A 27,037-nucleotide genomic window follows, 5' to 3' on the forward strand; every position below is an offset into this window, starting at 1 on the left:
AAAATCATTAGTGTCACAAGGACTCCCTTAGGAACGCGTGATGTCATTTTGTTTCCATGTTCATATAGGGCACGGGCTTATTGTTACGCGAGCATGCTGCGCTAGATGTCCACAGCTCACGAAAGGAGCAGCCCCTAACATCAGCTGCCTAATTTAAAAGACAATTTTCCTATTTACGTAGCCCCATGCAAGAGCAAACCACGTAGACGAGGAGCTACCATAAACCCTAACAAGGTCTGTAAACGGCAGAGTTCTCTTCTCAATCACTACTCTAGTCACTGATGCAATACAGGCCTGCCGCGCCCGTTTCACGCATATTACGACCACGGCGGGAGTCCGATCATGACAAGCTGCGTCTTTCTTGCTGTGCTGTGCGGGCATTTAGTGAGACTCTACGGTGCCCCTTTCCAAAGAAATCCCGGGCTGCTGCTTAGGCAGCCTTTTCTCTGTTGACGTTTGGCACGGATGCGATTACTGCTGCGAAAGCACTATTGCGATCAGTAAACCACCAGCAAGATCTTGCGATGTTATTTAGTCTGTGCAACGAGCATAGCAGCGGCGCTACAGCAATAGCAGCGTCATAGCAACGCTTAACATAGTGGGGATATGATGCCAACATATGATGTCAAGTCCATGACCACTCACGACTCACCGTCACTTCAAAAAATCAAACGAAAATAAATGATAGGAAATAACAAAAGATCAATGAATACATGAAAAATAATCTAATAAAATTCGACGAGTGATTAAACACGGGCGCATCATTAACTTAAAACTTGCGATCACTATGATAGTACGACATGAGGAACAGAATAAGTGTGGCGTTGGTGTGCTTCGGTTTGAGGTGTGGTGCGCTGCAGTTTTGCTTTCGGCAACGCAAGAGCCCACCGCCAGAGATCCGAGCAGCACAACATGCGCCCAGAGAACCTTCCCCTCTCGCGTAAACGTACCCGCATATCCTCAATGTGTCTCCAATAAAAGAAAGCACCAGACTCAAGTAGCAGTAAGCCAACAAAGAAAGCTAACAGCAAAGTGACAACCGAAGCCAACGTCCATGCTATTCTCCTTTAGCTTGTTTATAGAATTGAGGCAAAAACTGCCTAATTTTTTGTCAACCGTGGTCATTGTTTCAGACATCCACCCGGTGAAAGTGATGTGTTCTTTCCAGTATCCTCCGTAGACGCTGCGGCGTGATCGCAACAGTTTTCCATTCTCTTTGTAAACTACCCCTTAGATGATGGTGTCAGTTAAACAGTGGTGTTCGTTTCCCTCGTCATGAGGGTCATACACTCTGTATGGCAGTTTTCATTGCTTGCAGTGCCGTTATTTTTCTTTCCATCCTGTAAAGGAAGTCACATGAAAATGTGTGTACCATCTCAGTGAGTACTCGTAACGTTAGTAGTTATTACTCACCCTTTGCTTTTTCTCACGAGGCTGAGATCTAAACTTTGCCCATAGTCGCAATAGAGCATCACTGCAGAGTTCGCGTCGGCACTTTTCAACGCTGATTTCACCTGGCACGAAAACGAATATTATGTGTTAAGTTAACGGCTGCACTTTTTCAGTACCTGTCAGAGGTGGAGTACTCAGCGACATATTTCACATTGCCTACAAAGCTGCTCTGTACAGTAATAACACCACCATTAAAATTATGACCACCCTTACCACGAGGAGAAATGTTGAAAGTTTGAAGCTAAATCCTCAAACAAAACGGACAGTATAAGTGCAGAGTAAATATGAAATATATATCGTCATTACCTGTGGCAGCACTTATCAGCACTGCGATGATAATAGTAGCGAACATACAAAAGAAGCTGCTCCAAAAGTTAGACAGGCGAAGCATGAAGAACGTTACTTCTGACCTGGAAAAGAAGCAACGCCGAATTTCAATTGCGAAATGCCTAACCTTTTTTTTACATGATGTTTGAGAGCCGTGGATTACAAGGCCACAAAAATACAGCACTGCGTGGCTATAACGGACTGAGTTCCCCTTCTCCTCCCCGCGAATATTGGCCTGATAGCATTGACACCAACGACATTGTTAGCCACCTGTCTTCACCCACGGAGAAACGACATTTATGAAGACCATCATCGCCATTTTCATCAGCAGCATGCACAAACATTAGGTGCATAATTGAAAGGTGAGCTAGCTGGATGGCATTCACCTTAAAGAATAAAAAAAGCGTTATAGGAATGAATGACAGAAAGAACACGTAAACAGAACTCGCGCTGTTTAGTTTTTTTATGGGGACGCGTCCTGTCCACATTTTCTCTGTTCCCTGTTTTGTTTGAATGCGGTTTTATTCCTGGACACGAACATGAAAGCTTTTAATGTGTGTCTACCCTCTTGCAATTGGCACTGTCGGAAATGTTTCAGAAAAAAGTGACTTTTCGGCTGCAACTTCGTTTTCTGGTCTGAAATATCTCCCACAAAAAGGCCACTGAATATTAGTCCCAAAGAACGCTGTTCTTAAATATTTTCACCTGGAGGACTTTAAGGTTTCCTAGCACACGTGCTCCTGTAGTCCTGTAAGGCAAGACTAAACGCGAAGTTTACACAAAGTACACTACTATTAAAGGAAGGCTTAGAAAATGAGTAGATATATATGATCATTAAGTTCTCGTGCAATGAAACAACAAGAAAGTTCCTGACTTTTTCAACCAATACTTACGGCGTTCACTACTCCGAGCATTTTCGAAAAACCTGCCTCTGTTTCGCATTTATTCATCAGTAGATAAAGCATTCTTCCAAATATTTAATTCAAAAGGCGACGAGTGCAAAACTCCTGGTTACCTCTAGGCGTCTATTCTCTACTTTGTAGAGCGCATGTCGAGCACAATGATCGGAGTTGTCTTACCCTGTGCTCGGCGTGGTGAAAGTGCTGTTGACTGGTGAAAAAGTTCCGTTCAGCTTTTCAGGGCAGTAGTCGAGGGACACAGGAGTCCGGGGTGGTTTCCTCCCGCTTCTAATTACATAGGCCATGTGGCACAGTTGATATGCAACAGTAATTAGTGTCGCCAGACCTGCACCCTGTACGAGTAGAGAACGGGAATTAACTGAAGGTCGAAAGTTATTGGGATCATGATGCGCATTAAAGTTGGCAACGTAAACAACATGTATGCTTTGTTCTTCGATTTCTGAAGTCTTCAGTTTTCTGAGCTCAAATACTCGGGTTTGTTTCCAGTGTAAGTTAGAAATGTAACATCCGCTTTAAAGTGGATGGTTCTCAGCGGACTCGGCACAATTACTCTTCTTGCTAGAATGAGCAACAGTTAAGGTTCAAAATTTCTTAGATGTCTTGCAGTTGCATAACAGCTAAGCGATTAATAGGTTACATGAAAGCAAAGGTCTCAAACAATTCTCCATCCCACAAACTACCACTTTGCAGAAAAATAATTAGCCCTATTGTTAGGCACGCAGCCTGTTTATAGAAACACCGTCTCGATTTTCTAGTAACCTCCATTGAAGCTTTCTAGAATTGGTCTGCACAACTATTATCGTAGTGCCAGTATCACTAATATAAAAGCAAGTTGACACAATACTCTTTATCGGTCAGACGAGAATTATACAGCGATGTTTACTTAATAAAGGCAACTGTCATACGCTAAGAAACCTGCGGCTCATGAGGAGAACGGACAACGCACCACGATATCACCGCACACCTTGCGTTCAGAGTTACCCTTAAAGGGTTAAGGGTTAAAGCGCAGTTAACCCGCGATAGTAGCTGTGCAGCAGCGCGCCGCGAACGAGGAGGCTTAAAATGACGGCAGTCCATGTAGCGCCGCCTGTTGCGAACAACGCGAACTGCCCTCTGTAACGGTCTGTACCAGGTAGCCGGTCATATAATTTATGGAGCGGGGAATTTCGTGCTTGAGCGACTGGTGCTGTAGTGGTAGATATATAGACGCACTGTAGTGATGACGCTGTTCAGCTGGATTGTCTGAAGGGTGTTTCTTTGGGCTCTGGTATGGAAAGGGGATGAGATGGGGGAAATTTCTGTAGTGTAACCCAATTCCTCGGCAGTTTGGTCGCAGTTGTTTGATCGCATGATTACAATAATAAGCCGCACAAGCCATTGGATTTAAAAAAAAATACCTTGGGATCAGTGTTCACCGATAAGACTCACTTTTCTTTTTTTCCGTGCTCGCTTTTTATATGTACTTTTTCCTCTACTACTAGGAATTCGGGGAAGCGTCCAATCAGTATCGCTAAGCTTCGCGCTTCAATAACAGCCATTCGATCAATGGTTTTCATCGTTATGTTATTGATGATGTTAACGTGCCAATTTTCGATGCTCAGAGGACTGCACAATGTGGCAGCATCCAAGAGAAATAGCAGCACTTGTCCCGAGTTCCTGGTATTGGTGTCACTATAAATCGCTGCATTTGTGTGCGGAAGCACCTGCATAACAATAAACCGCACAACCGGGTAGGAATAAGTAGCATTTTTATCTCCGTTAGCGTATAATATACACAGGTATATATGTGCATTGCACTTTTGGTTGCATGGCAATACAGCTTCGCTTGGGAAAGGATGAGCGCGGGGAAGAAACCAGCCTCGATAGAGGACATGACTACCTCTGCAGGGCAGCATGCTGTGGGTAAATGGTTTGGTTTGGTTTCTAAGGGTTTAACATCCCACAGCAATTCCGGCTATGAAGGACGCCGTAGTGAAGGGCTCCGGAAATTTCGCCCACCTGGGGTCCTTTACCGTGCACTGACATCGCACAGTACACGGGCCTCTAGAATTTCGCCTTCATCGAAATTCGGCCACCGCGGCCGGGATCGAACCCGCGTCTTCCGGGTCAGCAGCCGAGCGCCGTAACCACTGAGCCACCGCGGCGGGGCGCTGTGGGTAAAAGCATATACCCTTGCTCACATGGGTTGCCGAGAGTACAGGGCGGTCCAAAAGTACCAGAAAGGAAAAATTGAACAGCTGGAAAAGTATGGTGCTGGTGTTGCAAAAATTGCTTGGATTGGGAGTTTCCGAAGTGAAAAAATGTATACTAAGAACATGTACTTTTGTCACCATCATATGGTACTGTGGCACCACTGTTCCCCATATGGACTGAGTTGAAGCGCTACGTCTCGGTGGCGAGTCTAAGGAATCTGGTGATAAATTTTTTTTAGAAAGACAAGATTTGATATGCTGTTTTGCCTGCTTGCGTTTGTATTAGAATCCCACATCGCGTAACACTGCCAGAGTTCTTACCTATGTGGCGGAAAAAATTTGCCTGGAACGCGAGTGAAAAAATGGTAGGTGTTTAACGCAGTTAATCCTAGTAGATTTGCGAAAGCACGTGTTCATTCTTCAATTGGAGAGGCCACTTAAGCCCCGCCTTCAGGGTATGACGCGTTATCTTTAGTGGGTTTATGCCCATGTATGCAGAATTGGTCATTCTCTACTTAACATTTACACATGGCCGCGAGTCCTCATGCCACGATCCACGTAGTGGCCCAGCGATTACGCTATGCGCCACTGCACTTGTAGGTGGCTGTTTCCATCAAAGCGTCTCGTAGGGATTATGCGACCCATGTTGCTTTTTCCGACCAACCTCTCGCGACCAACCATTAATTTAGCTGCCAGCTATCACCAGCCTCCCATTGGCTGCGGTTGTCGCGACGCTCCTCCGAACTTACCCAAGCTTCCTCCTCTCATTGGCTGCAGCTTGCGCGAAGGTGCTGTAATCTTAACGGAGCTTGCGAAAGCAACTAGGGTAAGCTCGGGTTAGCTCGGAGCGTAAGAAAAGATTAAAAGATCCATGCTCGCGGTTGGTACGTCTTAAGTAGCCCTTTCGCACTAATGTCCTTCAAAATACTTTTTAAAAATGTATAGTTAATTTCAAGCAACACGTGCTGCCGCGAAGGCAAAAAAGAGGTAGCTAGTGTTGCGTGACGAACTGTCAGCGCACCTTCACTCACCTCCTTTCAGTGATACGAGTGTGCAAATTTAAAAAGTCAGTAATCAAAATCGTCAATGTTATGTAAGCATAATAAACATATTTTAAATAGCCTTATCTTGAAGTGCAAGACGGCGGCTAAGAAAAAAAAACATTAAACCATTAGGGCACTTACCTTTGAGTGAACAAAAGGAAATAGTACAGCCAAGAGGCACAAACCCACGAATGGTGCCGTGAGTGAAGAGTAGACCATTATAAAGATCTGAAATGGGCCATATTTATGTATCTATTTACCAGAGTACTCAGAGCACCTTCATACAATATGGGGGGGGGGGAGTGGGGAGAGAAGACGAAGGATCAAAACATAATGCAGACAACATAACACCTCATGCACACATGAAAAATAAATAACTGAAATACTGAAAATAAGAACATTGCCCATTTTACAACAATGACCGCAATCACTCAAAAAAATACCTCGCTTGACAGAATAACCGCGAGATCTGTTGAAAATTTATCTCTTGACTTATTGTTGTAGGGAGAGAAGACACCATAAAGACTTTAGTTATTCAAGCTACTTCAATTTAAGAAAAGCTTTTAAGAAAGCTAGGGGCAGGGGGGCGTGGAGATGAAGCAACTGAACTCGGTTTCCGTGCTTGCCACGCCTTTAGTAAACATACATTTTTTTGTTGGTTACAGTCCAACGGTTTTAATAGCTGTTGCGTGCATGCACTGAATAGCGGAACTGGATTTTCTCCCCTTGCTTGGAATATTAAAACGTGGTACTATCTCGCTGTGTCCTGTGAACAACTATAGAAGCTGTTGATTTTATACATCTTCTATGGTACTTCAGGCTACAATAAGTGACCCGACTAACAAATGCACATCATGATTAATAAGAACGACAATAAAAGACCACGTGAAAACAGCAATCACCAAAACTGGCCAGTTGTGTTTAACTACGACAGAAAAAGAGTATCTTCGAGAGCAAAATCCGCTACAATACTAATGCATGCTACACTAGAAAATGTCATGCAATGAAGGGGGGGGGGGGGGGGGTCGCACGAAGCGGCAGTTTTATGCTGAACAGTAATTACGGCATGGAAAAATGGCACACCTGTAGCTACTAATCCTCCGTTGTGTGGAAATGCGTTTCTATTTGATACTTTTCGGACTTATATCTACTATGTAATCATTTCCACAGTGTGAGCTATGCATATTTAATTATATAAGCCTAGTTTCTCATACGCCTAAACATTTTTCGAGAAATTTACCTCTAGCAAAAGCATGCATGGCGTACGAAGCCAAGTTTGAATCGACAAGAAACCTTTGGGTATGGCGTGCCACTTACCCTTGTTACGGATCCCGTGTACACGATGAGGCTACTATAAATGGTCATAGTCAAGCCAAGCAGGAGCGCTGAAGAAGGGAAATGCAATAGTTGTCATAGTTGTCATGCAGACAGCACTGAACAAGTAATCTCGCCGCAGAACAGTCTACAGCAAGGACATTTTAGCTGTAATACTGCTATATTCCAAATATTCCAAAGGCGTTCGAAGCCAGTTATGCTCAGAGGGCGATTTTTGGACGAGGCGTGTGCCATAGAAAGACCTCTTTCATACATTTCTACCGGTCGATGTTTTAAAAACAGATAATTCCGCAGCTGAAGCACAGGGCGTCTTCACAAACGCTTCTAGTTGGGACCGCTACCACGACGCGCCACGCTGAAAATCACGCTGACAATGTGTAGTAAATCTGTAGAAACAAACATTTTCGAGTGTGGTGGTATACGTAGGCACAGTCACTCTTCCTGAGGCCCTAGGTTTTAGAGATAACAATGGACATGTGAATAAATCTGTGATGGAAGTCCCCACAAAGCGATTGGAAGATTGCTGGCTCAAAAACAGATGTGACGTACTGTTAAAAGTGCAGGGTAAGAAATGTATTTAGAGAAAATGGCGAACATATATATCGATTTGTAACACCGTTAACGAAGTATAAAGAAAAAATGAAAGGATAAAAAAAAACGAGCACGGTGGCAAATACTACCACCCCGTTTTAAAAGGGAGTCCTTAGCTTCTATCCATCTTCCGTCCGTCCACAGCGGGAATTTAGATTCTTCCGTACCACCCACTGATCTTCTACGGCCTTCGGAAATAGTGTGAGTGCAGGAATCATTATAAATTTAGCATTTTAGAGTCAGAAAGCAGAGGCGGCCGTGATTATCACCATATTTGAGCAGAATCGTCTCGGATTCCCTAGTTTTTTCAAAATTGCAAGTTTAAAATACACGCATTCAGCTACGCGCTCTTGGCTAGTTGCGGCCAATAGATGACGCCAGTTGCTGATGTCCAGAACAAATAGTCGTCTTCCCACGTGAGAGTATCGAGGAAACACATATAAACGCATTTATTAGAATACTTTTTCGATGGTACAGTTTGACTGTAATTCCATAGTCAGTTTTATAGCGAAGGCTCTTGATGGGAGGCATTTCACCGCCATCAGCGTGAACCGGTCACATGTGCCGCTTGCACACAGATTCACTCGGCTCAATTTATCGACAGTAGTCCTAAATTTTCCCTAACTTTGATTAAAGTTTCGCGACAATGGCATTTCCCGAGAAAGTAATGTAGCGAAGCTGATTTTAAAGAACTCCAAAATGTTCTTACAAGCACGAATTGTGCGCGCGTTCCATCCTGCCGTGTCTCAAAAGGTTAAAGATATCGCGATCTGGGGGACAAATCGTGCCATGCAATAACTGATTCGAAGCCAGCCAGCCAATATTATACGACAGGACGATTTCCAAAAACGGCGACGGCCCTATACACATACCGACGGGCTTTTCACACAGTCTCCACCGCTACCATAGCGCTACTTGGACTCCGGGCCATGGAGGTCTTGAAGGCAATGAGGCGGCAAAGAACCTAGCTCATGAGTGAACAAGACAGGCGACTCCTACCTGAACCTCACCCATCTATCGTCAAAGTAAGGTAAGCGCCTAGAAATCCTTAGAGTGAAAAGTACAAATACTCCTGTTCCCATATATCTGCGAATCTTTGTAGTGTTTGATTGTTCATTCTTCAAAGCTACCGGCGCGCCACTTTGTCACTTCGTTTGTGATGCAAGAAGCGACCAGATTTATCTGGATCCACCGAATCCAGGTGGAGCTGCTTCTACGTTCTTCCAGAATGTTCTAGTAACTTTGTACGCTTTATCTCGAAAGTTCGCTATCAGCTTTGAATTCAATAAGGCCGAGAGCGGCGGGCATTCGGTACGACCACCTCCGAGCACGCTTGTTGCTACGCCGCCGCCGACTCATTCAGTTCTTTGCGGGCGTGTCAGCCCGAATAAAAAGTTTTCTTTAGAAGCGATTTTCGCTGTCTTCCTCCTCTCCGGACTGCAGTCAATATTAAAGTCACCACAGAAGGAGCCACATTCCCTTTCACCTTTCCTGTTCAGGACCATCACCTTCTTTGTCCAAGATGTGTTTGGACAAGGATGTGCCTGCTTTAGAGACCTGTCTCCTGTGGTTATGCAGTCCAGAGAGGCAATAGGCGACGGGGACCGAAGTGTCATAAATATATGGGTGTGGATTTTGTCTCCGCGACCGAAATGCCAAATATGCGAATTTTTTGTGTCTTGTGAGAAATTTCTAGTGCCACGTTTTGTGCGTTGCCTCTCATCGGCATACCCTCTGTATACCTTCCGCTTCTAATAGGCATTTCCGATTCATAGTAAGGCATGCACAAATAAATCCATCAACTCACCACTGCAGCGAGTGATGAGTAGGACATGCTCGTCCGCCTTTTTGTATCGCGTAGAGATGACATCAACATACAAAATTGTAGCCTGGGAATTAATTGTCGATGATACTGTGCTAGAAACCAACAAAACATTATTATGTACCACTGTTGTTATCACGCTGTTTGTGACACCCGCTGTGGCAACGCTCATTCGATCAAATGAACAGAATTAACAGCTCAAGGATAAAGAACGAGGGCTTAGATGTAACAAAGTAATTGAGAAGCCAACTGCATCCCTCTTGATCAAAGATGTGATATAAACAGTAGACAATTTTCACTGATGCCTTCCAAAGTTCACAGGATATATCGAATTATTGGCAAAAATTCAAATGCTGTTATATATGATTATCGATTACGGACACCATGGCTAGTACGTAGCACAGCAATGAACAAACTAATCAAAGTTTATTTATCGCGTTATAGTAATGGCAGCAGATTGGAGGGGTGGGCTGAAAACTTGAGATACCACTTCATGTCTCTGCGCCTTCTCGTATAATATACAGCACGCTGGCTTATAGGCAACGGACATTGGTTAGGAGCTGCCAGAATCGCTTAGCAGCCAACGCGACGCAACCAGCACTGGTGAGAGTACTGCAAGATCGGTCCGATGCAGCCGGCGTAGCAGAGTGGGTAGCACAGCCCCATACTGGACACATTACAAGAGAACGAAAGCGAATCGTAGTTCTCACAACTTTGCACGACCTAGAGGGCTGAATTCTGAGTTCTAATTTTTTTCGCTAAAGGTTATGTAAAATGGGTGCGCTCAATTTGAAGCAGAACACGCATACATGACACGAAAGAAGGAGAGTTTCCAGGTGCTTGAGATCACAGTGAAGTGCACCTCCTCGACGAACAACGCGCCACCGTTCTTCTTAATAACAAAAAATTGTAATGTTATAATGTGGGCTTACGGTTCTGGCTGTTCTGAAAGAGTGTTCCAGCATAGCCACACGGCTAGTGCGACCAGGACGGTAACGCGTGGCCGTTACCATTGCGCCGTGATTGACAACACTTGCCGTGATGTCGTAGTTACCGCAGTTCACCATTTATCTTACGGGAGCGCTGCAATGCGGCGTTCTGCGGCTGTAGTGCCGACCCGCAAGAAAAGGGACCACGGTGCAACTGTCACGCTGTTCATAAGGACGTGAACTTGCAGTCATGAAAGCGCCAAGTATGACCGTAAAGAGTTTCTACAGAGCGGTTGTTCGGCATATGGAAGACAAGAAATGAATTAATAGGGAAAAATTACTCATTAACATCCCGGTCACAGAAAAATATCCTAAGTGAACAAAACTGGCTTAAGGAGCATGTCCCAAGTTGGTACCAACTGGAATACCTGAAACCAGTTCGACCACTCATATTTTATGAGGAGAGGCGTGGTACATTTTTAGCAAGAAGCTTTGACAGTCCAGTAGTAAAAAACTGTTATTTCAAGCAATGTGAAAAAAAAAATTGTTGCGGTATAATGCAAAATTATGTTTACTCTATTTACATTTTCGTAACTTTCCAGGGAGGCAAACTTAGGCTAGATAAGAGTGCAGTCGGGGACAAAAGTCTCCGGACCACGTGTTCCTCAATCGAAGCTTATAGCTCTACTATCAGACAGCGGCTGGAGACCGCACTTGTGGAGATGAAAGAACAGAAATTTAACTTTTACCTCCACAAGTCTGGTCTCCAGCCGCCGACTAATAGCAGAGCTATCGGCTTCGTTAGAGGAACACGTGGTCCGGAGACATTTGTCCCTGACTGTACCTCCTTAACTTGCGCCTTAATGGATGCAGGCATTCACGTAAACTTTCTTCGGGGCCCTTTGGGCTGACTAGAACGCTCTATGTAGAAACAGGTACCGCAGCAGAAGTGCCTTCCCCGTGGGCCGTGTTCTGAGGTCAGCATACGTGAGTTTTCGAATTACACAAGAACTTATGGAGGTTCAAAAAACCTGCAAGAGCTTGTGTTAAGAACAACCCAAGCTACACTGGCAACCGGCCCAATATTGCAAGTAGATGGATTTGCTCTGGTCGTTTGTAGGATCGGCCTTTGTCAATGTTTTTGCAATATTCAGCCAATTACCTATGTTGCTTGGGATGTATGAATGGAAAAAACTTTATTACACACACAAAAAAAACTTCCAGGGTGGTCCCCTACTGGTCCAGGAGTCCACGGGCTTGTGCTTCACGTGAAGCCCGATCGACCAGCCATTTCTGGCCGGCAGACTCAGCGGTCCGTAAAGCAGCCTCCCAAGAAGAATGAGTGGGATTGGGGATGGGGGGTACTGCCTTTAGGGAAGGACATTCCCAAAGGTAGTGGAAAAGTGTGGACCTGGGCACGCCACAGGTGTTACAATCAGGAGGAAAGGTGGGGAGAAAGCATGAGAGACGGTGGGGGGAAATAAAGCAGCATGTCTGTAATTGTCGCCATGTGGCGGTGGATAAGGGCGACGAGGTACTGTGGGGTGGTGGCAGTGTCATGTGGCTGAGTTTGTAGAATGTGGTGATTTGATGATATGTAGAGAGGACCGATGGGGCCTCTTGCGCAGGGTTGGGTGCCTGATCATCCGGGGTCCGGGAGGAGAGTTCTCGGGCAAGCGCATGAACGCGCTCATTACCGGGAATCGAGGCATGCCCAGGGACCCACGAGAGAGCAACCGTTCGGTCGAGAGAGGTGGCGGTGGCAAGATTAAGATGTGTTGCCGGCGTCCCCACACCCTTTAGGTAGTGGCGGTACGCGGCCTGGGAATCTGTGCAAATTTCGGTTACGTTTTGCTGCTTGGGAATATAGTTCCGAAAGAAGTTTTTCTTCCAAAGCAGATTGTAGTAATACAGCGGTCCATTAGTAAGCGCTCAGAATGGACACTCTCACTTATACGACACAGCCAAGCGGTAGTAGGTTAGGTTAATAATTTAGATAGTAGGTTAGCAAATATTTATTTGCTGCTGTACTGCCGAAAACGTACATGCTCCATATTCTCTTCCCGAGTGACGCATGGTAAATGAAGCTCCTCTGCTGTAGCATTTAAGTTTTTATTATAGCACTCATCCTCCGGTAACCGACAAACGCTATAGTGTGCGTGATGCAACGTTTGCCGAAGGGAAAGCGCGAACAAGCTAGCGGAGCTTCAATCCAAGTTCATGGCAAATATCGCATCTGCAATCCTGTGCATTCGAGAACGCCACGATTTGGTTTAAAATCGCCAGTCTTAGCAAACTCGGAACGCAGCACTGCCAACTGCTGAGATCGGATTGCAGCCATTGCAATTCGTGTGGACTCCAGCGTATCCTACAAGCGGAACGCTCCTCGCCGCGAGAGGCGCCACCGTCGGCGCCGGAGCCACGTTTTATACAGGCATGTTACCTCGTTGCGGCGCAGACAACGCCAGCCACGAACAGGCCGGAAAGTCCGGGTATATGTACCAGCTCTGTGCTGATGTAGTAGGGAACGATCTGAAAGGTGAAAAAAAAGTCCAAATGTTTCTGAAAGGACACGGTTAAGTCCGAAACAATCAGTGCGTTTTCCTCGTATTGGAGACTACTTCGAAAGATCTTCGGAACTTTTTGTGAGTTTCTACTTTTAGAGTCGCAAAGGCTGTCTTTGTTTGTAGGTATAAATGGCTATCCAATATAATATTTATGTATCCTTACTGCTATACGGGTGCTTCGGCGTCCACCAAAGCAGAGACAAAAAAAAAACTAACTGCCATTCATCCCCCTAGAAGGCCAATGCACCCAGCTCCCAAAGCAGGGTGAGTGGGTGCTTGCTTAGGAGGGAGTTCGTAATAGCACAGGTTCCTTGTATGCGGTGGTAGTCGACCCTCTCGGTTTTCCGAACATCTATATTAATTGGTGAGTTCGGCCAGATCGTCAACATGCAAAGGCGCGTTGCCAGCGTGATCACCGCTGAAATAAACTGCACTGAACACCGGGCTTGAGTAATGACTGCAGGTGCTGCAGTTGAAAGGGCTGGATCAGGTATCATAGCACCTACTGGTACATAATGAGCTTAAAGTTAGTAAATTCACCCTGTGTAGAAGACAAGAGTCATTGACGAAATCTTAAGACACTGCTATATCATTGCGTTCACCAGTGACAGCGAATGATGAGACACTCATTCTCTGACAGCAGCTGGCAGCATTAATAAAGACGTGCTACGAGCAAAAAATTGGCTGTGGCTTAGCTTGGTTAAGCCTGGTAATTGCGAAGCAATACGTGGTTCTGCTGCCGTTCTTCTCGTTCTTCTTCTGTCTCCGTAGCTCGCTGATGCTTTCTCTTTGCAACCTGCCGAAGCGTACAGGCTGGAGGCGGCATCTCATGGGCTTGACGAGAAGAGCGCAGTCAGGCCGCGGCCGTGGCTATGCGCCGCGCAAGGCAATGGTGTGAGATGGGGCCCCGTTTTTAAGCAGATGGTATGACGTCACATAGCGCGCAGCGCCCCTGGAAGAGGAGCGGGAGTCAGGCCATGGCCGTGGCTATGCGTCGCGCAAGGCGACGGTGTGAGATGGGGCCCCGTTTTTACACAGATGGTATGACGTCACATAGCGCGCAGCGCCCCTGGTGAGAGGAGCGGGAGTCAGGCCGTGGCTATGCGCCGCTCAAGGCGACGGCGTGAGATGGGGTGCGGTTTTTACACAGATGGTACGACGTCACATAGCGCGCAGCGCCCCTGGTGAGAGGAGCGGGAGTCAGGCCATGGCTATGCGCCGCGCAAGGCGACGGCGTGAGATGGGGCCCCGTTTTTACACAGATGGTATGACGTCACATAGCGCGCAGCGCCCCTGGTGAGAGGAGCGGGAGTCAGGCCATGGCTATGCGCCGCGCAAGGCGACGGCGTGAGATGGGGCCCCGTTTTTACACAGATGGTATGACGTCACATAGCGCGCAGCGCCCCTGGTGAGAGGAGCGGGAGTCAGGCCATGGCTATGCGCCGCGCAAGGCGACGGCGTGAGATGGGGCCCCGTTTTTACACAGATGGTATGACGTCACGCAATGAGTTCACGCGAAAGGTCAAGCGTGGCTATGCGGCGCGGCACGGCACGAGCTGAGGTGGTAGCGAAAGTAGTATTGCTTCACAATAAAAACGAGTTCGGCCAAATCGTCAACATGCAAAAGCGCCTTGCCAGCGTGACCTCCGCTGATAATGACTGCATTGAACACCGAGCTTGAGTACTATCTGCAGGTGCTGCAGTTGAAAGGGCGTTGAAAAGATTAACGTAAGAAAGAGGCAGGGCTCACGTGATCAATGCTCGTGATTGCTCCCCGCAGGCCAGGGTCGCAGCCACGAAACCAGACGGTCATCGCAATCCCAATCGAGAATCCCACAAAGTACACCGTGACGAAAAGGACTGACGAAACGAAAGCGGTCCTGCGCAGAGAAAAAGTAAGCTTCTCTGGAATGGAACAGAACATTATTAAATTGGAAATTATACGAAGTCCTGGTTAACCGTGACCCTTCAGGGCTTCCTTGTTCCCGCTTGTTTTTGAGGTTGCTTTTCTTGTGGAAGCTGTAATCCTTCCGGCCAGTAGCGCAACCAGCCAACGAGTAGACACACACAGCGCTAAGTTCCAGCGTCTTTAATGGATATAATGCACAATAATATATAAATGCACCATTACCGTGAAATCACAAGATATGCGAAAATCAGCGCGAACGTAGATAGGCAATTTCTCTTTTAGAAAGTCTGACAGAAGGGGTGCATGCACTACACAAGCACTACTTGTTCGCTGGTCCCTTGTCTTTTTGCTGTACTCGTCAGAAGTATCAACCAACAAGCCCATATTTCAAGGTTACTCAAGCTGTATTCATTAGCGCTCTTCCCGTTTTGGGTGATAATTCTTAGTTATGTGTGCGTCTACCACATTTCCTGTTTTAAGCCTATTTTTCCCTTCCTGTGAGACTTAATTGTGCTCATTTTAGACAATCTTGCAATACAAAGGCTAACATCGGCTGGCCCGAAAAACTTAATGCCTTTTAGACATTTAATCTCGTAGCCCACACATTTTATTTTATTAATTTATTTATTGCATACTACCAGTCCTTTCCAGGACTAAGGTAGGAGTGAAAACATTACATGCATAATGACAGAAATACCAAGAAAAAGCTGGTACAAACAAACGAACCCGTAACAAAATATCTTTGCTAAGTACTACACAAATGATCATAAAGCAAAGACGAAAACTCATCACGAGATTCCACAGACATCACGTCATCAGGTAGCCGATTCCAGTCATGTGCGGTCAGCGGAAAGAAGGAATATTTAAAGCAATCTTTATCACCATGGAATTCTTTGACATAACGAGTGTGTTTATTACGAGTTATGCGAGATGTGCACTCCTTTATATAACATTGTTTATCAATCCCAACAGTTTCGTTCATAATGTTTTAAAAACTGCGCTGCTACTGTTAAAGAATTAAAACTGAAAAAGAAAGCACGAATCTTCATCCGCTTTTATAGGATGTGCAGTACGCCATCAAAGATTTGGTTTATTTGCAGGTGCTACAAAAGGCAAACTAAACGGACATATGTACCCAGGAAGCTTCAAATCAGCTCGCACACATTGAACACTTCGAACTAATTCTGTACTTGCGAATAAGCCTGCAAACTAGGCTTGTTAGATTCCGTAAAAACTAACGTAGTAAAGCTCGCACGTATCAGGCAGGGGTGAATTAATATTTTTTTTATTCTCTCCGAAGGCCATATTAGTTTTCTTTTTGTATGTAACGTATAGAGTGAAACGGTAGGTAGTAATCGGTTGCAGTCACCACAATCCCAATCTAAAAAGCAATTATCGCAGGACGAGTGCACTCAGTGATACTGCCAAAAGCCACTCCGATAGCCCATAGCAGGTTAAGTTGGGTGGCAGTGTACGCAATAAAGCTCTGGTTTCTTGACACGACTCGTCGACTGAGACTTTTCGCAAGTTGTTCTTCCTTAGCACTGCATAGTATATGTACACAAACGCTAAGCAAGTGTAAAGAACTGCGGTGCTTAATACCTCTGAGCGTCCTTCAGTGTCCGAGATGCCAGGAGTCTCTGTACAACCATTTGGTCGAGGCACAGCCGGTATATTGCTATCGCTGATGATCCCACAAAGCAAGACCAAACATTCTCATCACTAGTGAAGTCGAGGCTGAAGCTTCAAGAGAAGAAGTAAAATAACTTCATTTTACTTTTGAGCAAATTGTGCCAATTTAGATGTTTCTCGTAAAGCCGCTTATAACTAAAAAACGTATGATAATGCTTCAGGTGTTCCAGCACGGGCATTTAAAAGCCCGTGTGAAAACAGAATACAGAAGATGTTCACAATGTCGCCTTGAAGGAAGGCCGTCTCTACCTCTTAGTTTTCTGCTTTCCGCTTGATTATTAAAGAAGAATAGTGCATCCAAATTTATTCTTGAAACTTACATCTACCTTCGTCGTAAAATCTTTCCAGAAAAATAATGATGTTTCAATATCCGCGGCCAAGTCATCCCTGCTGAATTTTCATTTTTTTATTATTTTTATTTACTTAATACTGCGGACACTGAATCCAAGCAGGGTGGGCGAACAAGTCAATCAAGAGACAAAAAAACGCAACCTTTCAAAAAAGAACAACACAATATAGTAAAAATTGGTTAAAACTCATGGGACAATGGTTTAACTAGCTGATTCCAATCTGTTATTGTGGGTGCAAAAAACGAAAACTTGTAAGTTTTTGTTCTAGCGAATATAGGGGATGGTGTTGACGAGTTTCTCTGGTTGTGCCGGCTTTAAGTATGATGAGAGATCCAAACCAAGTTTGTTATGTAATAAGAGAGAAATAAATTCTAACCTAAGCTTTCTTCGCCGATGTTCAAATAGTTCAATTTTATTAATCTCCATTAAAGTGGCTGGGGAGTCAGACCTTGCATATTTATTAAACATAAACCTGACAGCTCTTCTCTGTATTCTTTCCAGATTTTTTACGTTAGATTTAGTATACGGGTCCCACACTATGCATGCATATTCGAGTTTAGGTCTAATAATTGAAGAATAACAAAGTAGCTTAATGTTAGAAAAAGTATTTTGTAGTTTGTCTTAAGCAGCACAATTTTCTAAATGCAGCAGAACAGATATTGTTTATCTGCAAGTTCCACGATAGATTGCTACTTATGGTTATTCCTAGGTATTTGTAGTTGGATACTTGTTGAAGAGGGAGAGAGCCTAATTTATATGTGTAGCTATGAAGTATGGTTTTTCGGGTTATCGGCATGTAAACACTTTTGTCAGCATTCAGAACCATGCCCCATCGATCGCACCATTCAAAAACGTTGTTCAAGGCACTGTCCAGGTCACTTTGATCCTCCTTATTTCTAACTATTTCTTATTTCCTCCTGATCCTCCTTATTTTACATGCCTTTGCAAATAAATCATAATTAAACTTCCGATTTTCTCACAACACAAGGGGAAAAAAGCAACAGGGTGAAATCAATTAATGAGGCTTCCCTGCTTCAATGCACCGGAATTTGATTCCACTAACACACTTACTCTCCCATGTAGGTTTTCACATCGAGGTTGCTCAGCGGTTGCACTGTCGAGTTTGGAGATAAGGAGTCGATCATGACTTTCATAACGAGAGAAGTTGGAGCAATCAGTATGACGAGGAATTGTAAGCAGTCTGTCCACACTACACCTCGCAGTCCTCCCTAAGAAAAAAAAAAAACACTGTTAGGCTTCGATTACGAGTGAAGGCGCGGAACTGACTCCGGCGGCTAATAGGCATTGCAGGCAATTCTTAGGGCCTGAATTTTGACAATTAATTGCCAAGAAGAAGAAGTAACCTGGCTACCTTTATAGGGAAGAAGTATTAATAGTGCAAATGAAGCGTTATGCACAGCAGATTAGGTTCAGGGCCGGATATTGCAATCTAAAGAAAAATTGTTTTATTGCCGAGATATCAAAATAGTCTCGTAGCCTTCGGTGTACGTGTGAACTGCATCGAAAACGCAAAAGTAATAATGAGTGCAGTAAGTGACGGCGTAGGAATAAATATGCTAGTTTGTTGGCACGACGCGATTGAGTACAAGAAGGTAATGTGAGTACCCATACATAAAACAGACATAAAACAGACAATACCATTTGAAGAGTTCCACCAATAAAAGTGCTACATACCAGTCATACTTTGAACTGCACAAAAAAAAACACGGACACAAGGTAGAAGGCACGCACGAGCGCAGACTATCAACTAAATTTCTAAATGTTTTTTTTTTTTTGCGCAGTTCAAAGTATGAATCCCCACCAACTCGCCCAGTTTTCCGTCCTTATTAACTACATACCAGTGCTGTGTAGAGCGTCCCCGATATTCCTATGGCTAAGTTGCTCCACAGCAATGGAGCGTTGAACACTGAAAAATGACAACAAAGATTTTTCTTACAAAGACTTACCAGGAGTACACAAGAACGGTTCCGGAACGGTTCATTTTAAATGGCCATACACAATAATTTTGTATATTGTCGGTGGCTGAGATTTTTGTTCCTCGAAAATTAAAGCAGAAAACCTCTCCTTTCATGGCCTTCACGTGAGGACTACAGTATTCATAAATAAAGAAATAAATAAGCTTATTTATTTTAGTATCCTCCATATTTAATAGACGTCTCTTGATAGAAGGTTTTTATTATGTACTTAGCACTACAGAGATGAATTCTGTTAAGTATTCTACTGCCAGTTCATGGACCTTGCTATGAGTGTATTGAGAAATAAAAAGAAATGAAGCACCTTCACATCGTTACTCCGGACTCAGATGAGCGGTGAGCACATTTTCAGAGTTAGTTTGATAGCTACCAGCATTTTCTTCCCCGCGGAGGTTAACTCTTGACGAGTGCTTAGAGCATAATATACTTAACACATTCGTTGTAGTGCAGCGAATGCAAGGATCGCAAGCATATTTTAGTTTTTTTCTGCAATATTTGGCTTCTGTACCTGTGGCAAGTGCGAGTGATGCTGCGAAGATGGAGATGGCGGCAACACTTTGCTGGAACAAAAAAAAAAACGATACAAGGCTGTACACCCTTTCCCACCGAGTGATTGCATCAAAAAACGCGCAATTTTGCAGTTCTTTAGCTTGTTCTGGGAAAAACAGCGCTGGCAGTCAACGGACGAGAAACAAGGACTCCAAACAACTGCGCTGACTAACAACATTATTTCCGAAGGTAGCCGATCCTCTCCTTTTATACAGATAGGAACAGAAGGGTGTTTTTGCGCACTCGCAAATATCAGCAAAGTTCGAACACGGAAAGGGCCAGCAGATACGCCACCTATCGATCATCGTCACCCACAACCAATAACGCATCCTGAACAAGCGAACAGACAAGCGTCAGCTGTCTGCCAACGCTGCGTTACCCAGAATGCACCTCAAGCAACTTGCCCAGAAACACACCTTTATCTTGTTGCAGGGTGCGTGATTTGAGTTTTTGAGTGCTGAGTTTCTGAATACCAAACTGATAATGCACAACTCGTATCCAACGAAGTTCACAGTAGCTTGACAGCAATACACAAATTGCACTGAAATCATCAAGAGATGCCGTTTAGATTACTGAGCTTGCAGCCAAGCAAGCAAAGCAAAGCACACAGAAAAGCAGCTGAGCTTAGAAGCCATGAAGTCCTAAATAAAAGGATTGGAATCAGAATTGGCCACAAACAGCGCTTTCCTCCTAGAACAACCGTTTCTGGGTTCATCACTAGCGAAGTGTGCCTGACAACTACAGAAGCAGAAAAGGGCTTGCTGAAAGAAATTTTCACGTAAGCGGGCTATCTGCACGTATCAACTTTACAGCGCATGATCCTGAAACAGGAACCTGCAACAGGAACCTGAAACAAAGAATGCAGCTATCTACCAAAACGTTATTCTCAAGGAAGTAAAACTGGCGCTACTTTTCTGCAAAACATGAATGCTTCCAGGCCCGCCACGTCAACAGGAACAGGACCCAGATCCCTCCTGAAACATGTCTACCGAACCGAGCACAAAAATGCTCTGCATGAACAGAATTATGCACAATGTCTCCTAAGTAAGATGCACGGCCGGCTTTTGCTCTCTCCAAGTACTGAGCCAAACGAAGCATCATCACTGACGCAGCCCCTGATGCGAAGAGTGCTTAATTTTGTTTAGAATCTAGTGTTAAACATCACAGAAAGCAGTAAACTGCCGAACGATATAACTTTCAGTCATTATAATTAGCGGCTGTTTTTGTGCGCCATTGTTCTAATCATTTCTGCAGCCCCTTGTCCCTCTCGCCCTCCCTTTTTTTTTGGCCATGTTGTAACAGCAGTACTTTTGAATACTGTTTTAGTAACTTAGTTTCAACTGAAGATTTATTATAAAAAGCATTTATAGACTTTCCCGCCAAACGAAACACATCGACAAAAAAATCCACTGCGGGAAAGTCTATAAATGACGGCTCGTCTCTGGCAACAAATGTTCTGTTGAAAGTCAGTTCTCGTGTTTTTGTGCTTGTTTCCGTCTTCGTCTTCAACCGCTGTTTAACACGGATATCTCTGGACCTAATGCGCGTAGTGCCATTAGACAACAGCCGTCTGACACCTTGCTGTAAGTTAAACACAATATTGGTGACAGCATATTGCACGGCCCTTACTGAGCGCTACTCATATTCCCATTCCCACAATATTAAACATCCGCTATACTTTTCGGCTTCCCGGTGAAACAATGCAAGTGGTTTCGAGGGTACGCCGGTTCCCTGTACCGATGCATAGCTCTGAGGGCGAGGTGATTTTCCTTTACTCACCGTAAGGAATACGTATATGACGCAGGACGTCAAGGAAATTTTTTGGTTGAAGCGCAGACGAAGATACTGCGAAAAAAAAACATCATATACCTTGCATTAATTACATATACAGATCTAGTATTAGAGAGTTTGCCCTTCATAAAGGCTCGAACCCCTGATCCGCAACGCGGACGTAATTGTCCGTACACCAAGAGCGTTACGAGGTGGGCCAAAGAAGATTAATAAGTATTATCGCAGAAAACAAACGTATTTCTGCAACAAAGAACGACTTCCACAAGTGAGCGGCTTACAACTGAAATATATGGCGCACTAGAAAAAAGAAACGCTCAAAATAAGTTTGCCAGCGTGCACTGCAACAGCGCAACTGTAGCAGCACAAATTATCATTCCGCGAACACAGCTATCGCGGGATCCAGAAGAACAGCTGTAACATCAGACAGAATACGGTATAATATGAAAAAATCTGCTGTCTACATGTTAAGCTGCAATGATACCGCAACGGCTTCAGAGATCCTAATAAATGTGCGATGGAAGCAAAAGTGTTGTTTGAACTGAGGATCATTGTACAGTACGCTGCAGTATAAAGGGTCTGTTCTGAAAGTAGTAGGACTGGTTTTTTCCTCGGCGAACGGGCGGACGAGAGGTGGTCTGCACGTGCAGGATCGTTGAAGGGGGATATTGGGAATGCTGGGGAAAATCGGCAGTCGGCTCTCGGCCGTTGAAGAGAGGAGGTCGATTGTACTTCGAACCCCTGTCGAAACGTCTCGTCACGCAGAATCGTCGAGCATTTACTGGATCAGCGATACGCGATCAAATTTTGAGTAAATCTTGGTAAAACGGGCAAAGAGGCTAACAACATGATTAAGGAGGCCTACGGTGACGCTTCCATGGGTACATCAGGTGTTTTTTGAGTGGCACAAGCTGTTCCGAGAAGGTAAGGAAAGAGTGGAGAAACACGACCACTCCAGACGCCCTTCGACCAGCAAGACCAACGAAAATGTGTAGCGTGTGAAACATTTACTTAGCAGTGATCGTAGAATGAGTATCAGAATGATTGCTGATGACTTCAGCATTCCTCAAACCCACGTTTTTGAGATCGTGACAGAAAACTTATCCATGAGGAAAGCGTGCGCGAAGTTGGTGCCGGGAGTGTTGTCAGAGAAGGAAAAGGCCAACCGGTAGGATCTTCATCATGTGAATGAGGACCCCAATTTTTTGCCCATCACAAGGCGGCAACGCTGCCTCAGCCCCCCTACAGTCTCGACTTGGCCCCGCCAGACTTTTTTCTATTCCCGAGAATAAAATCGACGCTCGAGGGGGAACATCACGGATCGGTAGAGGTGGTTCAACAGGCCGTGACGAGGGAGCTAAACAGCATTCCGGTCCAGGCGTTCCTGGAGGCGTACGAAAACTGTAAAACTCATTGGCAGCAGCGTGTAGGTGCGGAAGGGTGCTACCTTGAAAAATTGTAATCGTTTGTACTATTCTCTTGAATAAATTTTGTTTTAAAAAATGAGTCCTACTACTTTCAGAACAGACCATGTATATCATGTTTTTCATTCTTTCATGTCGCTATCAGCGAAAAAAGAACGCCTTTCACGCGTATGTGTTAGCGGCCAGACATCGAGCAGCCGTGACATCCTTCCACATGCCAGCTAACCGGTCCACATGCAACTGACTGTTCATGGATATATACAGGATGTGTCACCTAAGACTTTCCACAGTTTTAGAAATAGGCTTTTTCAGTTAGAAGAGCGCTTTTTGCGGCTTAGCATTCTCAGTGGTGCAGTGCATCAGAATACAACTAAGAAGTGCTAACTAGTAGGTAATTAATTAGTATTGAATAGTTAACTTTTTACCTTCTACTGTTAGGCTCCTTAATTACTGAAAGGCGTATAGCCCACTGTAAGTAATATCCATATCTCCTTTTAGAATTTCGAGAACGCGGTTACCCTCGGCGTTGTGGCTCAAAACATTTTGGCCACAAAGCGTCAAAATGCGTTTTGAGAAGCTTTTAGGCAAGGCAACCTTCCCAGTGCAATTACCTCGTCGAAATAGCCAAAATTTGTTGGGCCACAACGTGAGGTAACCACGTTTTAGAAATTCTAAAAACTAACATGAATACTACAGTCGGTTAAACGCCTCTCAATAACTGAGAAGCCTAATAGTAATAGTTAATAACTTAAGTACTCAAATTTGGTTAACCAGCCTGCTAGTTAGTACGTCTTATCTGTTTCTGATGCCTAACTCAAAAACCCTATTTGTAAAAATTGCGTCAAATATTAGTTGAAACACCCTGCATATCATACCTATAGCGCACAGGGACGTGTAAGTTAATGGTTCAAGGGGGACTTGGTGAAGCTAGAAAACTGCAGTTATCTCCACCTCAGTTCCCAGCGCTTTCGGTCGGTGGACTGACCTTCTTCCAGGATTAGAAAAGGGAACATAGAGGTGATGAGCGTTTCTAGAGAGTGCTAGATGGAATGAGAGACAAAATACACTCCCTTCTTGGACAAAAGCTGGATGGCGACCAGACCAGCATTAAAGATCATTAATCTACATGAACAGATTCAGCTAACAGGGGTGCTCCTCTCAAGGAGAGCGTTAAGGAAATTAGAGCTCAGAAAGAAATGCATACGCAAAAACGGATCAATGTATGGTGTGAGTTTGGTATGCAATTCGATTTCAAGTAACTAACGGCTTCCAAGAATGGAGGCATAGAAGCAGTTCAATACGGAGGTAGCTTATGACAAGGAGAATGGCACTCGAGGAAAACGAGGGAAACATGCATCACAGCAGAAAAAAGTAAAAGTTAAAAGGGGCAAAAATAAGAATGCCCGTGCACACCACACCCCATCAGTACAGTATTACCAGTTGCTTGATCCTGGGAACTGATCAACTGTGGTCAGTCAACGAATATTTTATTGCCGTCAAATATAGCGTAGTTACGACGAAGATAGCTTTCGTCTAGCTGAATATTTTTTGTTATAACGGTAGATATATGTCGGCGTGATGAGATTCACTGGTCACTGACCATGGTCAAACACAAATGACGTTTAGGGAGCGCTACGGCTCCCTTGTTCACAAACTCCCTTGTTCCTCCCTTTGCTCCCTTGTTCAAAAGCCGCAGCGCTCCCGAAACGTCATTTGTGTTTTACCGGGGTCAGTGTCCAGTAAGTCTCATCAAGCCATGATTCCTGACCAGAAGGTACGCCGTCGAACCCTCGACTACATATGTCGGCGTGCTGACCGACAGGCACGTCGTGGAGTACCTGAAACGGAGCTCTAAATATTATTTCCAGTGCTACACCGCTACAGCTCCTTCTCACGCTTTCAGGCCCACAGCGCTCCCTAGTGACCACTTATTTAATGAAACAAAAACCTAAGCCATTCTGAGCGAACGCGCTTTCATATGCTCTGTGGGCGCAAAAAAATGCGCCTCCAACTCTAAACCGACGCCAAGGCTCAGATCAAATCAAATTTTTAGCATTGGCTACAAGATAGACGGTCTCCCTCCGGAAAAACTGTGAGAAATGTACTGCTGGCCAACGAGAGGTTTTTAATTCGAGGGCAGCCACTGCAAACAGCAGCAACATGCCAGTTGCATATCAGAAACAGGCATATCAGAAACAAATAGTGTGTAAAAGGAGTGTAGCAAAACATAGCGTGTAACAACTTCCCAATAAGTTGAAATGGATATTTACGAGCATATATCACACAATGCAGTGCAGTTTGTTTGAAATCATCGGCAAATTGCACACTAATGACTCGAGCGCATATCTGTGCGACAACAAGGCAGTTTTGAGCTCCTCAAGTTCCAGAAACATTGCGGAATAATTATGTGATAATAACGTCCTCCCTGATACTATCTAATATATCCTAACTTTCTCTTTAAAAACATGGATGTTCAATAAGCAGACATACCTAACAAAAGTTAGCAGGGACAGCATCCTTATCTGGTATATTAGAATTTTGTAAATTTCCTCCATTAACAACAACATAGCAATAACCGCGAAGAAAGCGCTGCCCTCATATTGTCCCGTTCAAAACCCGGTGTTTGCCAAGGCCTAAATGAGTTAATGCCGGCCAATTAGCGCTTTCGATTTCATTACTTACCCAGGCGACTTAGGGGGCAACAGCTGCAGTCGCTCTGATTTATGCCACAAATGTACGGAAGTGTGCAAGGTGCAGTAGAAGGCATTCCCCGCTGTAATTCCCTAGAGGCGATTCGGGTATTGTATCAATAAATATTATTATCACGTTGGTATTATGCGGCCAAGGGTCAACAGCGGCGTAGCCCTGTTAGTGCGCTTCGAGAGCACTTCCACATACACACTTACTCCTCTTCTTCATTGGCGCTTTCGTCTGCACGAGCGCTGGCGTCAATATATCATTAGGTTACCGAAGCTCTCAGTATTAACAAATAACCCAAAATAAACCACAGCAATCAGATATTTTCTTTTTTTTCGAAGTTTAGAGCGGTAAGCTTGCCCGTAAAACAAAGAGCCAGCCCAACTGAAACATTACAAATCAGCCACTCGTATGAAATTACGGGAATATGGAGTTAAATAAGATATGGAAAAATGCATAGAGATCCAAATCTTATCTGTACAGAGTCGATAAGCATTCCAAATGTCTATGCGATCTCCATACAGTCTATATGACGTCACATGGCGTCCGTAGACTTCCATACCTGCTACCATGTAGCCCCTCCCGCCTCCATAACGTATGGACTTGTGCAACTCGTCACGTAGAAACGTTCAGTACGGAGCGGCATTCCATGAACTCACCTCAAATATGGACGTCACTCGAAGGTTGTACAGAATTGGCACGACCACATGAGTAGCCAGTGGGAACAAAAGCACGCAAATCGTACCGACATATGCAAAGTGCCACCCGTGGGCGTAATAGTGCGCAGGGAAGCCAATGAGTCCCGTCGAGGAGTAAAGCGATGCCACCGAGGAAGCAGCCAGCGGGAGCATCCTCAGAGCTCGGCTTCCGAGGAAGACCTCGCCCTTGGTGGCAGCGGCACCGGAAGAATAAGCGGTCCTTTTAAAGGAGTAGTAGAGACCAGTGAAGAGGTTTCCTGCCACAATGACTCCGAAGATTGTGCATTCAAAAAATTGCACCATTATAGCCGGTCTTTAACTCCCTCTTTGTTGGCACTCCTCCTGTCTAATACTACAGTTCACACGCGCCCAGCACACAAGAGTGAAAAAATGCTCGCGTGATGAACCGTTCCATTGGTTGGAACTCTGGTTATATATTTTGCTTACTCCAGATACCGCTGCAAACGCATCTCTTTGTTCCAATTAGCACAGGAGAAGCGTTATTCCAAAAAGGCGACCGAGATCGAGCACAAATCTGTGTAGCGTTCGCGTCAAAAGCTTGAAGCCTCGCTGTCGTAGCAGCTGCGGTATTTTTGGTGCACAATAAGTACAGCCGCTCTTGCAGTACTCATACCAAAGCCGCTAAGCTTAACAGGTGCAGGCCGCATCCGCTTCAAGCAGTCGCGTTTGAAGCTGGCCATGCTACAAGCTGTTCCGGCTATAACGCTGCGCTAGGTGAAATAGACCATGACGATAAT

General features: G+C 44.8%; 1 protein-coding gene across 1 annotated transcript; it reads right to left on the reverse strand.

Moving 5' to 3' along the window:
• Window positions 1-1,149: 1,149 nt before the first annotated feature.
• Window positions 1,150-26,582, reverse strand: LOC149347101 (sodium-coupled monocarboxylate transporter 2-like). Its single transcript, XM_089585493.1, has 15 exons — window positions 26,241-26,582; window positions 21,452-21,517; window positions 19,632-19,683; window positions 18,989-19,056; window positions 18,201-18,358; window positions 16,690-16,830; window positions 14,929-15,058; window positions 13,055-13,143; window positions 9,668-9,777; window positions 7,252-7,319; window positions 6,076-6,162; window positions 2,859-3,031; window positions 1,759-1,862; window positions 1,414-1,514; window positions 1,150-1,340 (listed from the first exon to the last, which is right to left on the reverse strand). Exons 1-15 carry the CDS (start codon window positions 26,580-26,582, stop codon window positions 1,248-1,250), a joined length of 1,782 nt encoding a protein of 593 aa, XP_089441619.1. The 3' UTR covers window positions 1,150-1,247.
• Window positions 26,583-27,037: the final 455 nt, after the last annotated feature.

This window comes from Amblyomma mixtum, chromosome 4 (assembly GCF_055824585.1).
Source record: "Amblyomma mixtum isolate Tamu chromosome 4, ASM5582458v1, whole genome shotgun sequence".
Lineage (NCBI taxonomy): Eukaryota > Metazoa > Arthropoda > Arachnida > Ixodida > Ixodidae > Amblyomma > Amblyomma mixtum.

Coding starts and splice junctions, on each gene's coding strand:
- LOC149347101 (XM_089585493.1), bottom strand. CDS start 26,582: ATGGTGCAATTTTTTGAATGCACAATCTTCGGAGTCATTGTGGCAGGA. Junction 6,163..7,251: donor ACACGGGATCCGTAACAAGG/GTAAGTGGCACG, acceptor GGCCCATTTCAG/ATCTTTATAATGGTCTACTC. Junction 1,863..2,858: donor TTCACCACGCCGAGCACAGG/GTAAGACAACTC, acceptor CTTCTTTTCCAG/GTCAGAAGTAACGTTCTTCA.